We start from the raw sequence: 13626 nt of genomic DNA, 5'->3' as shown, positions 1-13626 counted from the left end.
AAGGTACCCTAAGGTGCCCACGGATGGATTTTTCCCTTGTGCTTCTAAGAGTGCCAGGACTCTGGGTTGTGGTGCAGCACCAAGCCTGTTGGGTTGGCCAGGGGAGGGCTGTTCTCCTCCAGTGTCAAGGCAGACTGCATTTGTCCTGTCTGTGTGCAAACACCAAGACGATGACCCTGAGAAGTCCCTGGGGTGTAGGTGAATCCCTGTGTGTCGTGTAGCTGAAAGAGGAGAGATGTTTATGGTGGCCTTTCTCTTTTGTCTCAAAGAGTCCTCTCTTGCTCTCCAGAGTCTCCTATTTCTTTGGCTTGGAGTTGCCAAAGGTGACAAAGACCACTCCTGGCTCCTGGAAACTCCCGTTGGTGTGGAAGTTTTCGCCCGGGCTCTTCAAGTACCTCCGAAACACGGGTGAGGCAGAGACCTCGTACTGGGGATGAGCCACCACATCGCACGTGGAAGATGTTTGTGTCTCAGACTGTTTGGTGACGGTGGTGGACGAGGTGATGATTTTGTTTCCAAACTGGTCCATTTCCTCGTACTGCTCCATGACAGTCCGGGTGGCTCCGTAGAGCTTGGACCCATCAGGCCCCGTCTGCAGCTCCAAGATGCTCTTCTGCCTCCGCGGATTTTGTGGGCTGGAGACATTCAGGGAGCAGTACTCCGAAAAGCTTCCTTTCTTCCCACAGTGGCAGCTGTCCTTGGAGGTGTCCGGGGAGCCCTTCTCTTTGTCGCTGGCATTGCCAAGGCTGTGCTGTTTCACGGAGCTCAGCCCAGATTTTGTTTGGACGGGGTCTGGTCTCTTCTCTAAGGGTTTCATGTCATGCCCAGTAGACCCAGCTGATGGATGGCTAATGGAGCTAAAGCTGTTCTGAGCAAAAGCACCCCTCCTTCCTGGAGAGTCAAGACAGTCTGGTGAAGGGGCATCCCGGGGGGAATGTGCTGTCCTGGGTGATTCTGCTGGTTTCCTGGCAGCAGACTCGATGGAGATGTAGGAAGGTGAGGAGGGAGAGCTGACACGAGACTGAACGAGACGGGGGACCCCCAGCTCTGCCTTGGTTGCCTCAGTCTTTTCTGCCACCTTTGCACTTTCCACAGATGCTGCTTCCCCTGACTCCAGTGTGACTTCCTCCTGTTTGGCTTTGCTTGAGACAATACTGATTTTACGGATATTGCTACTGCTCACAGAGCTTTGGGTGTTCCCCAGAGACTCCTTGAACAGCCCTGACAGCCCTGCAATGTCTGACTCAGACTTGAGACTAGAAACAGAATAAATAGCTTTCTTGATGGCCTCCTCGATGTCCAGGATCCGTGCAAGTGTCTGTTCCTTCAGGTGCATAATCTCAGCGCTTGCTCGTTCCAGGTCCTCAAAAACCAGCTCCACTGAGGAGACACTGTCAGTGTCCTCCTTTTCCAGTGCCTCAGCCTTGCCCTGTTGCTTGGCCTGGTGGGCCTTCTGACGAACAACCCACTCAGGGACCTTCTCAAAGAAGCTCTTCAGAGCTTTCACATCCACTTTGCTTGTCTCCTCCTCAAACTCCCTCACTCGAGTCAAGATTTCCTGCAGCTGCTCCTGCCTCCTGAGGTTCTCAAAGATCTCCATAGCCTCCTTGACATTGCCTTTCATGATCTCCTCTTTGTGTACCGACAGCCTCTTCCGACGCTCATCTTCTGTTTCTCTCATTTTTTTTTCTCTCATAACAACCACTGGCTTCTCCTGGGCAGGTGTCTCTGCCTCCCCATCAGGACACTTCAGTTGCTCACTAGTCTCCTGATGTTGCTTCTCAAAGGAGTTCATTGACTGCTGATGGAAGGACATTGAATGAGACATTTGCCTCCTCTCATGCACCTGCTGCACGACCCTCTGACTATCCCACGATCCGTAAGAGTTAGATACACTTTCCCTTTCCACCTTGGATGAGGCATTTTGTGCAATGTCATCTCTCTTTGGAGGAGCGGTGTGGCCCACAGGGGAGGTTCTTGGCTCAGTTTGTCCCGGCACATTATTCATCTGTGCCCTACCAGGACAGATGGGAGGCGACAGTGGAGAGCACCCGTTCTCATCTCGGCACAGCTCTGTGTGCCTCTGAGCCACCTCACCTGGGCATCTCCTTGGAGCAGCAGCTTTCCCACTCACCATTCCCTGCTTGACTTCGAAACTAACCACTCCATTTTTCATTGGCTTCGAAGTCTTAGCACTGTCTGATTCCACCTTTCCTTGTCCTGCTTTGTTGGCCTTGTACCTTTCTTCTGCTATTTGAAGAGGGGTTTTGGCAGAGTATTTTGGCGCCTTTCTTTCAGTGTTTGTACCCTGAACTGTGACAGTCTTCTTCACAGATGCCTCCAAATTGTAGGATTTTGCCTGAACCTCCTCATAGCCTGATTGTTCATGAACTTCCACGCAGCTTGATCCCAGCTCCGTGGTGGGAGTCTTTGGCCTGATGATTTCCTTCAAGCCTAGAGGTTTTGGAGGCAGGGGTGGAGGGATGGGTTTGGCTGATCTGCTTGTGCTGTTACTTGCAGAGGCAGAATGTGCCTCGTGCGAGAAGTGCTCAGGTTTTGGAGGGAGAACAGGTTTTATCCTGTGTGGGGCAGTAATTTCTGGTTTTGGAGGAGTCCTGGGCTTCTCTGCAGGACTCTGATCACTGGGTTTGCAGGACAGAGAAGGGAGGGTAGGAAGAGGGGTCTGGAGTGGTGCAGAACATCCTTGGACTTCATCTTTGCTGGTTGGTAGTGGAAGGGCACCTTCTCTTGCTGCTTTAGTTGAGGGTGGGCAATGTTCTGCTTTCATCACAGCAGCTGGGGGAGGAGGAGGAAAGTCATTATCAGCCTGTGACCCTGAAGCCACTACAGCAGTCTGGTTACTAGTGACTTGAGTCTCATTTTTCTTTTTACACACAGAATAGGACTGCCCTGCATTTCTGTATATCATAGCAGCTTTAAAGTCCCCTCTGGAGACATTAACGTTAGACTTTTCCAGTGACTGAAGTGTGGCTTTTAAATTACCTCGGACAACATCCTCCTTTTCTACCAGGCGCTGTTCTGTGGCGGCACTTTGCAGTGCTCTGATAGCTGTCTGCACATCCCCTCTGACAACAACATCTCTTTCTTCTTGCACTGATTGCTCTTTGTAATCAGACTCAACACAAGGGTTTATATAGGTTTTCACGGGCGTGGCAGTATAAAGGCCATCCTTAATGCTAAAATCTCTACTAGGCACAACTTGGCTTTCCTGGCTCAATAGTTGTCCTGCCTGTACTTCCTCAGAAGCACTGACCTTTTTGTGTGATGCTATGCTCTTCTGAGACACGCTTGTGTGGGTCTTGGATGCCTCCTGGACTCTGGTGGTGGTGGTCCTGGTGGCAGTGCTGCTGCTCTCCTGCTTGGTGGACGAAGAGTCCTGTTGGTGCATGGTTGATTGAAGGGTCATTGTCCCCTGTGTGCTGACTGTCTGCTGCCTGCAGGCTGTGTGGACCTCCTCCCTGTTCCTCTGGAACTTGCTCTGGACATGGTGCTGGATGTTTTTTGCTTCTGCTGTTGCCAGCCTCAGGCTTTGCATTGCAGCCTGGAGATCGCTCCCGAGGGCCTTTTCTTCTGTCTGAGTCTGGCTTGCTGCCCCAGTCATCACACTCTGCTGTTTCCCATCCACTTCTGCCCCCTGAGATGTCACTTGGATTGGAAATATGCTTTGCATCGTAGTTTTGGGTTCCTTCCACTGGGCAGCGGTGGCTTCTTCTTTCTCTGCCTTCTTGCTGGCATCGGCCACCCTTTGGATTGACTTTGTAGTCACTTTAAGACCTCCGGACAGAATTTCTTCCTTTCCCACCCCTGTGGGCAGGGGCTTCCCAAGACATTGCACTGTGGTGCCTGTCACACCTGCTGCATGCACAGCCTCTCTCTCTAACACACCCTCTCTGCCTGTGCTTTCACTTACAAATCCCTTTTTTGCTCCCTGATCAGTCCTCGGCTCACCTTCCGCAATCACTTTCCCAATTTGTTCTTTATTTGGTAAGATATGTATGTTAGCCCCCTGCACAACCCGTGGGACGCTCTCATCTTCCCCCTGCTCTGCTTGGGCATTGATGAGGGATTGTATCTCTGACTCCTGCTGCAGATTCTTCAGATAGCTGAGATCTCCCTTCTCAATGCAGCTCGCAAAAAGTTGGACGTTTCCCTTCTCATTGTCCTCCCGTTTGATGGTTGCTGCTGCTTTCTGCTCCTGAGAAGAAGCCAACAGGTTCCCAATCGTTGACTTCACATCCCCCTTGACGACTTTCTGCTGGACAGAATGGAACAGGAGGGAGTAGAGAGTCATCTTCACTGACCCCGACTTTGTCTCTTGTAGGACCATCCCCTTTTTGATGGAAGCATCTTGATTGAGGAGGCCCTGTAAAGCCTTGGCTACATCCCCACTCAAGTCCTCTTTGCCTTTAGCTTCACTCTGGTCCAACAGCTGCAATGGGCTTACTTTGATCTTGCCATCTCTGTCCTCCTCCACCAGCACACTCTGTGCTTCCACATCGGTCCTGTGCAGGAGCTGCAGCATAATCCTCTGCAAATGGCCTCCCACAACCTCCTCCTTCAGGATCTCTGGAGCACCTGGGCTGCTGAGCTGGTACTTCACCATCTTCACACTCTCCATATCATTGGCTTCAATGAGGATCCCATCGTGCTGGATCGCCTGGCAAGTGCAGAGAGTCTCTAAAGTCTCCTTCATGGTTCTTTCTTTCAGTTCTATTTCTATGCTGCCTTCAGAAGCGCTGAATTTATCCAAGGGCGTGCTCTCGAAGAGCCACGTTGTGCTTTTCACATCTGCACGAGGGATCGCTTCTTGGGCCCCAGCGCTGGCCGTCACCTCTGTGTCCTTAAGGGTGTCCATCGGCTGGGTTTCAAACAACCAGGTGCAGCGTTTCACATCCCCCTTCTGGCTGTCCTCCCTCTGCACTGTGCTCATGGACGAGCTTCTCTCCGCATCCCCGTACAGGGAATCCACGGGGTGGTTCTCGAAAAGCCAGGTGGATGTCCTCACGTCACCCCGCTGAACGTCACTGACGCTGACCATCCTCACGTACTTCTTCTGGCCCACCTGCTGGGACTCAAAGAGCTGCTTGTTGGACTGAACGTCTCCCCTCTGCACATCGTCTACAGTTCTGGGCACAGACAACTTTCCCACTGAGAAGGAGTCAAGAGGCTCTGTCTCAAACCTCCACCGGGCAGCCTGGACATCTCCTTTCTTGATGTCCTCTTGGGTGACAGCCCTGATCACAAACACCTCTTCTTCCTTCTTGACCTGATCCAGGGGCTTAGTTTCAAACAACCACCGGGCGCCTTTCACATCACCTTTCATGATTTCTTCTTTCTTCACTGAGGTGACCTCATGGTATCCCCCCTCTTTGTCCTGGATAGCATATAAGGGTTGGCTTTCGAACAGCATCGTGCAGGACTTGACATTTGCTTTGTTCATGGTGTCTTTCTGGATCTTCTGGAGCTCTGTCTCGTCCACTTTGTCATGGATTTGGTCAAGGGAATAAGTCTCAAATACAAACCTTTTGCCTCCAACATCTCCCCCCTTGATATCCTTTTCTGGAGGGATTTCCTGGATGCCCTCAGAGTTGTCCTTCAGGGTATCCATGGGGTAGTTCTCAAAGAGCCACGTGAACTTGTGCACGGATCCAGCTTCAATTGCCCCAGCATCTTTCTGGGATTTTGGTTTGGTGGCTGTATCCAAGGGCTTAGCTTCAAAGAACTCCTTCACCCTGGACACTTCCCCAGACTGTATCTCCACTCGACTGGAATACCGCATGGTCTTTTTCCTGTCAGCTTCACCCACAGTGCTGTTGCCCAAGGGCTCAGTCTCAAAGAGGTGCCGGACAGTTTTGACATCAACTCCCTCTAACTCCTCCTGACTGTACGCCTTACTGACTTGCAGATACTGCTCCTCCTGGCCTTTCAGGGAGTCCAGGGGCTGAGTCTCAAACATCCATGTGTAGGACTTCACATCAGCTTGGGGCACGCTGCCGTCCTCCTCCTGCTTCTTTTCAGCCTTCTCGTACAGGGTGTGCATGGGCTGGGTCTCGAAAAGCCACCGGCAGGTCTTCACATCCCCCCTCTGGGAGATCTCCCGCTTCACTGAGGGATGCTCCTCTCCTTCCATGGCTTTGTGATGAATGACATCCATAGGCTGAGTTTCAAAGAGCCACTTGGCTGTTCTGACATCACCAGCCACCACCTCTTGCTTTGTGATCCCCCGTATTATGTCCACTTTCTTGATGCTTTCATCAAACTGGTCCAGGGGCCTGGTTTCAAACATCCACTTGTAGTTCTTGACGTCCCCACTGATGATCTGCTCTCTGCTTACAGAGGTGACTTCATGGAAATTGCCAAAGCTATCCTTGATGGCATACAGAGGTGTTGTCTCAAACAGGATTTGGTTGGCTTTGACGTTGCCAGCCGGAATCTTCTCCTCCTCCTCTTCTTTGGTGATGGGCTCAGCATCAGCCTGTTTAATGCTGTCTAAGGGGAGAGTCTCAAACAGGGTCTTGAAAGACTTCACATCCCCTTTCACTACCTCTTCCATGCTGGTGGCTGGAATTTCTTCCTCAAATGCCTTGGAGATGCTGCCAAGGGGACAGGTCTCAAAGACGTGTTTTCTTTGCTTCACATCTCCCTTCTCCTCTGCTGAAAGCTCTACTTTCTTTAAACGTCCCACCTCAAAATTGTCTTTCAGGGTTTCCATTGGCTGCGTCTCGAATAGCCAGAGTGTGGATTTCACATCACCTCCAATGACTTGTTCTTTGGCTACAACACTTTCTGAAGCTTCTCCTTTCAGGGAGTCAAGAGTCTGGGTCTCGAAGAGCAATCTCTGCTTAGTGACATCTGCCCCTGTGACAAAATCTGTAGAAGCCTTGAAGTCCTGTTCTTCAACTGTGATTTCTCTGATGGCATCCAGGGGCTGGGTTTCAAATATCCACCTTGCTCCACTGACATCCGGCCTCCCAATTTCTTCCAGTGAAATACCTCGGATTATCTGCACTTTGGAAGTGTCCTTGTTGATGGTGTCCAGGGGCTGAGTCTCAAACAGCCAGCGAGCCGTTCTGACTGCATTGCTCTGAATTTCTTCTCGGCAGACGGACTTGATTTCATGGATAGTCCCAGTTTTGTCTCTGATGGCACAAAGGGGCTCTGTTTGGAAGAGCCTGACAGTCTTCTTAACGTCGCCTTTTAGCTCCTGGATTTCTGACTTGAGTTGTAGGATGCTCTTCTCCTCCACTGAGGAGCAGCGCCCTATAGCATCCAAGGACTGTGCTTCAAAGAGCTGTTTGGCCCCTTTCACATCACCTCCCTGGACAGGCTCCTTGAGAACTGCCTCCTGCACTTCGGTTTCATCTGAATACAGTTTGTTTAATGTGTCCAGTGGTTGGGTCTCAAAGAGCCACCGGGCAGTACGAACGTCTCCCCTGGCAAGGTCTGTTTCTGACACCTTGGCTGATGTTGACAGGCTGTATCCATTGATTGACTGGCTTTCAAACCTCAGGGAAGTACTTTTCACATCCCCACCAGGAATGATCTCTTCTTCCGCCAGCTTCTTGGGGGCTTGGTGGTCCCCGATGGAATCCAGTGCCCAGTTCTCGAAAATCCAGCGCATGGACTGAACCTCCCCCGGGAGAACTTTATCCAGGTTCACAGAGGCCTGTGCATTGGGGTCTTCGGTATTAAGCATTTCTGCCAGGTCCTCAGTCACAGCTTCTTCCAGGTTCTTCCTGAGCTCGGGATGCATGTGTCTGTAGAGCCTCTTTAGCTCGTTCACTTGGCGCTGCTGGTAGAACTTGGAGAAGGCTTGTTTTGGGGGAGGCACAGGGAGCGGGTTGAGATCCTGACTCCCTGGAGCGATGACCTGGACTGAGCTCACGGCGGGAGGGGGAGGCAAGTCGTCTTCCATTTTCTTGGTGGCCACTTTAGACGGTTTCTGAGCTTCTGACATCTTTGGGGAAACAGTTTTAAACGTCAGAACCGTCCCTCTCCCGCCAACCCCACGGCCGTTAGTGGTGCGAACGGCAAAGGGAAAAGCCAACAAGGGAATTCCATGCACCAGCTAAGCTCCATACCTTTGGTTCAGTAGCACACAGCACTCCAAAACATCACACCACTGCACACGCTCCAGGCTCGGTGTTAGCTCTGGTTCCACTGCAAGGGCTCAAGGCAAGGCCTCTATTCCAGGTGAGCTGGTTAGTCTATGGTCCCCAGGAGTCAGTCCAGCCACAGCATAACAGAGGCACTCGATTTGGACTGTGCCACCAAGAGAGCGACCACAAGAATGACGTGAAAGAGGATGTCTTAGGGCAGTGAGCTAAAAGTTAACTTCTCCCTCCTGCTCCCAGGTGTCTGGGGCAGTGTGAGGACCTGCAGGGAGTCTGGGAACACAGGATATGGGTGCAGGAGAAAGCCAAGGAGCTTTTTGTGAAGAGGTCTGAAGAAGTAAATGGGGAGAGGGAACCAAATTGTCAAACAGAGCTGATGGTGCTGGGTAGCACCATGAGCTTTTGGTCGTGCCCTGGGTTGCCCACTGCTCAGGAGGGAGGGCTGGGGGAAGGATGTTCATCCGATTAATGATTTCTTCTGTTGGACTCCTGGGTGTACCCCATGTCAACATTTACACAAGAACAGGTGGACAGTTATACTAATAGAGACTTAAAGAAAGCTCTTTTGACTTGCAGACCTGTACAGATAGGAGACTAACTAAGGTTTACAAGCTGCTGGGATCAGCAGGCCAAATTCAGTGCTCCCTTATTTAAAAATAGCAAGGCTGAGATATCAGAGGTTGGGGGCACCCACAGCTGGGTGCCAGGAAAGCTAGACCTGTTTATACTCAGCCTGAGCTCAGCTCATATTCACAGCAGCATTGGTACAGAAGTGAACAGAGTGGACTGTGGATGTCCAGCCTACATCTGAGCCTCCCTTTCTGCATTGTTTTCTCCTTAGTCTGGGAATCCTGGGCACCAAACACTGAACTGAATACCTGCAACCTGCTCTGCCTGGGCGTTTGTCCACAGGGAAGGCAGCTGAAGCCTTTAATCATTGTCTAAAAGAGACTGTAATCCTGGTGGCTTTCCTTTCAGTAAACAGATCTGCTGACCCTTGGCATGCCTGTGCAGTTACGTCTGTGGAGTTATGCCTGGAATATTATTAGTTGTTGCTCAAAGCAATGGTGCGCGGTGTTATTTCACTCTGTTACACGCAGATTGTTCTGGCTAAAAATAAGTTTTCAGCATTAGTGAAAGAAACCCACACTCAGAATACCAAAACCCAGTATATTCTGCAGCAAGTGTAAAATGCAAATCTTTCTCCGACTTACTTTGAATGCATTTTTTAAAAATATGTTGGTGGGGTTTTTTTTGTTTTTTGTTTGTTTGTTTTTTTTTGTTTTTTTTTTTTTTATCTGTGAAGAACTTCTGAACGTGAGGAAGGGCTACTGAGCAGCTGATAGCTATATTCAGTATGAAAGTGCTCCTTGCTGCCTTGTGTGGGTATTTCAATCACACTCACAGGCCACAAATATTTGGTTAGATAACGGTGCTTATCTTAAACATTTCCTACCTTGCTTTTTTTCTGCCTGTGGGGAGAGTGAATGGAGTTGTCCTTCACAGCACTCTGTAAAAGATATGAGGAGAAATGACATTTAACTGCATAGGAAGACACATTATCTGTATTTATATTTTTATGTGTTTATGTGTATTAAGGTGTATTCAAGTACAGAGACCTGAAAACCATTACAAGTCAGGTTTTCTTTTTTGGATCACTGGCAGTTCCGTGCAGATGAGAAAAAATATCTTATTCCAGGTTGATAAAACATGTGTGTTTCCTAACAGCCAACAAATAGAACCCCAAACACATTTTTTTAGAGTTAGGGGAAATCAAAACTAGGCAGGTTTGATTTAGGCTTTGGTTTTGTTTATACTTCAACTTTTAAAAGACAAGACTGATTCATATTTGTAATTACATTACAAAGTGCTTAAAACATTAATTTGTTTTAGTCTTCTAACAGGTTGTAATTTTCCAGTTGCAGTCTCCACTCACTTATTTTCAACTGGGACTGTTTCAGCCTGGACTTGTCCAGTACAGAGTCCCCATGCACACTTGAGAGACCACATCTCTGAACCCCATAAAAGGCTGAGAGCAGGGGGGAACATGAACGTGCCTGCAGCAATGGTCCAGATATGAAATCCCATCCCATGTTACTCCTGGATCACCAGTGGTACTGGAGAAATGGGGAAAAAGCGCCTCATAACCCTTACAACCTGAATTATCCCATGGCCCCATTGATCATCCTGGATGGGGGATTAAATCCCTGGATCCAGACTAAGGACTACAAGCAGAGGAACACAGGGAGGTTGCACTGCACAGTTATGCCTGAGTGTGGCATATACGGAGATGTGTGCATGTGTGTGTGTTGGAAGGGGGATAGGATGAAGATTTAGGTCTTGCTCTGTGCTAAATATTTCCTCCACCAATGTGTGTAAATATATACCTGCAAATAAAGCAGAAATCTCATATATGAACAAGCTACATGGGCTAGTGGCTGTAGATGTGTGTAAGATTGGTGTGTGTGTGCTTGGTATGTGTGTGTATGTGTGAATTTATTATGTATATAATACGTGTTTGTTTGTACACAGCTTATAAATCACACTCATACCAGCACCTCTGACAACATTCATCCAGTATTTTCAAAGGACAATTGAAAAAAATGATCATTTTTGGAAAAACAAACTCTGTGTTTCTGCAGATTTACTTCACCAGACACATTCTCTCTCACTCTCTTTACAGCCACTTGCTCGGGCGGGACATTGTTGGGATGCCGCTGGTGATTCGGGAGGGGGAGGATGCTGGTGCTTACCGGCTGTGCGGGGCTGCCGGCGTCAGCAGCAGCGGCAGCTGTCTGGGAGAGATAGAGAGCCGACAGCTCCTTCACGGAGGGCGCAGAAGACCTCCCTCGTCCTTGGTGAAGTATGTGGATAGTGTTGTCTGATGTGTCTAAAAATGACCGTGCCCGATCATCTGAAACAGGGACAGACGTGCGTGGTGAGCCCCGAGCCAAAGGCGGGAGGGCAGGGCCAGCCTGGAGAGAGAGCATCGCTCACCATGGGCTCTGCCATCTGCACACCAAGCCCCCTGGCAGCCCCTGCCCTGGCCCTCCCCAGAACTTAACATCATACCCTTTTGGTTCAGAGAAAAATCATGGACATTTCCACTTTTTTCACGGGTGAAATGGGTTCTGAGCCTGGATGAGAGTCACATGTTTGGCAGTGACCTGATGCCACCATCCTGATAGTGGAACACAGAGACCCCTATTCCTGCATCCCTGGACAAGACCATCACCAAACACAAGCGAGTCAGAGAATGTGAAGGATCCACATATGTTTAACTTGAGCCAGTTCCCACCATTCTCCTATGGGTGTGCCTCTCAAGCAGTTATATCCATTTATCTTCACCTCTCCCCTGGCACCCTGTTTCAGGAAATGGAGAGATGATGAGGCTACAAGACTTGCCCCAGGTTGTAGCAGGGAGACTTTGGCAGAGCCAGAAAACCAAACCCTGCTCTTAATTTAGAGGGCTGATATTTTGAGCTGCACCAGCTCCCATGGGGCCCCACTGGAGCCCAGCCTGGCATTGCTGAGATACTCAGGATATTCAGCATTCCTACCTTTGTTCAGATGTTTCCCTTGAAGATACTACAGCTGAGGTTGTCCCTATTGGGTTCATGGAGAAATGGTCACTCTGGGAGGAGGTGACCTATTAGCCAGACATCCTGGGGTCTGCTCGGAGGGCCTGGATGGTTGGAGCAGTCACACATTTCTGGATGATATTCAGGGCATGGTGCCTCATTTCTAGCTGTTGTAATTCATCCCCTTGGTCCTCATCCCCCTAAATGGTGGGGGCTTCCCCTCCCACTGAGGATGAAAGCTGTGTCCATCCCCAGAGAGAGGTTCATGTTAAAATTAATGGATTTAATGCTGATGGGTTGAGTTTTCACAGAAACCCAAAATTCTAGCTAAGAACTTCCTTTTTGCATTACCCTGCTAGGTAAAGCCATCCCCACCTCCCACCAGAGACATATACTGAGCTTTCCTCCTACATGATGCACCTCAGCTCTCCAGGTTAGTCAGGGCTGTAATTTCTCTGTTACCACTGTACAAACACGAGAAGGTTCTCCTGTTCTCTGCAGGCTTGCACTGCTGCAGTCGGATTTAGTGCGGTATTTGCAATGCTTTCTATTTGAACAATGGGCTCTGTCTCCACAAATCCAGCTATTGCACAGCCAGGAAAGGGCTGATGTACTTTTTAATATGTGCACATCAGAAGCACTGCAGCCATTCCAGTGTTCTTTGCCCTCAAATCTCAGTCCCCAAATCATGAAAATTAGTAAATAACAAACCAAATGACTCTTTTTCGTTATGTTCTGCATTTTAAGTTCAGATTTTCAAGTTCTTCTCTAAAATAGTGAAGGAAATTTACTCTGGTTTTATTTGAAATTGACAACAGCTAATGTTATGCACTAACAGGATTCCAGGAGCTGGTGCTTCAAATGAAATACCAGTTCCTGTGGGCACAAACATGCACCAAAAAGCGATGAAAACAATAGCAGAGGGACCTCAGTGAGTTGTCAGACCCTGGCCAGTGTGCTGCTGGAAGGAGCCAAACCCCCAGATTTGTGTTGTCCTTTGTTCCAGCTGCTCCTGCCTATGTGCAGTCATTCTGATGATGAACCAAGGCTGGATACAAGAGGAAGCAGTGGGATGCAATACAGATTTAGCTGCCCAGTTCTGCTGAAGGTCATTAGGACATTACTGGAGGAAACAGAAGAAGGTATTCCCTTAATGCCTTTTTTTTTTTTTTTTTTTTGCTAACTCACCATGTAAATATGGCACCTCTTGCCTTGATTTCTGCTGTTCACAGCTTAAACTCCTGAGTCAAAAGGAACTATCTCTCTACAGCCAGTGGAGAGAGTGGCAAGGCTGGTGCAGATCTGGTGTGTCTCGAGTTAGGCTGAGAGGTTGCAGCCACTCTCTGGTTGCATCACTTTTGCCCATGTTACTCGAGACACCCCAAATTTTGACTAGATCCTGGCTTTTTGAAATGAACAGCACCCTGGAAATCATAGAATCCTAGAATGGTTTGGGTTGGAAGGGACCCTAAAGGTCATCTAGTTCTAACCCCACTGCCACGAGCAGGGATGCCACCCCCCAGTTCAGGTTGCTCCAAGCCCTGTTCAACTTGGCCTTGAACACATCCAGGGTTGGGGCATCCACAGCTTCTCTGGGAATCCTGTGCCAGTGCCTCTCTACCCTCACAGTAAAAAATTTCTTCCTCATATCTAATCATCTCCTCTTTTAAACTGTTGCCCCTTGTCCTATGGACATCAGGAGGGTCTTTGCAGCATTTGCTGAACTGGCTGCAGAAGGCTTTGAGGAGGGCTTTGGAAAATCTTGTCTGGGAATCTCTTTCTTTTCTCCTCCATTGCTCAGTTACCTTGTGGAAAGGCAAAAAGGGGTCCAATCAGCCTGGCAAGCAGAAGCTTTCTCCCTTGTACGGTAATGAGGTTTGGCTAAGCCTCCCAGTAAGAGCAGTGGGGAG

The 13626-nt window shown here is 49.3% G+C and overlaps 1 protein-coding gene across 1 annotated transcript; it reads right to left on the bottom strand.

The window, feature by feature from the left end:
- Positions 1-295: 295 nt before the first annotated feature.
- On the bottom strand, positions 296-7978 carry XIRP1 (xin actin binding repeat containing 1). Its single transcript, XM_050319283.1, has one exon. The coding sequence runs from the start codon at positions 7976-7978 to the stop codon at positions 296-298; it is 7683 nt and encodes a 2560-aa protein (XP_050175240.1).
- Positions 7979-13626: the final 5648 nt, after the last annotated feature.

This window comes from Myiozetetes cayanensis, unplaced genomic scaffold, assembly GCF_022539395.1.
Source record: "Myiozetetes cayanensis isolate MyiCay16 unplaced genomic scaffold, myiCay2020 scf1, whole genome shotgun sequence".
Taxonomy (NCBI): Eukaryota; Metazoa; Chordata; class Aves; order Passeriformes; family Tyrannidae; genus Myiozetetes; species Myiozetetes cayanensis.
This window is presented reverse-complemented; position numbering and strand designations above follow the sequence as displayed.

Excerpts from the sequence above, each read along its gene's own strand:
- XIRP1 (XM_050319283.1), bottom strand. The coding sequence starts at position 7,978 with ATGTCAGAAGCTCAGAAACCGTCTAAAGTGGCCACCAAGAAAATGGAA.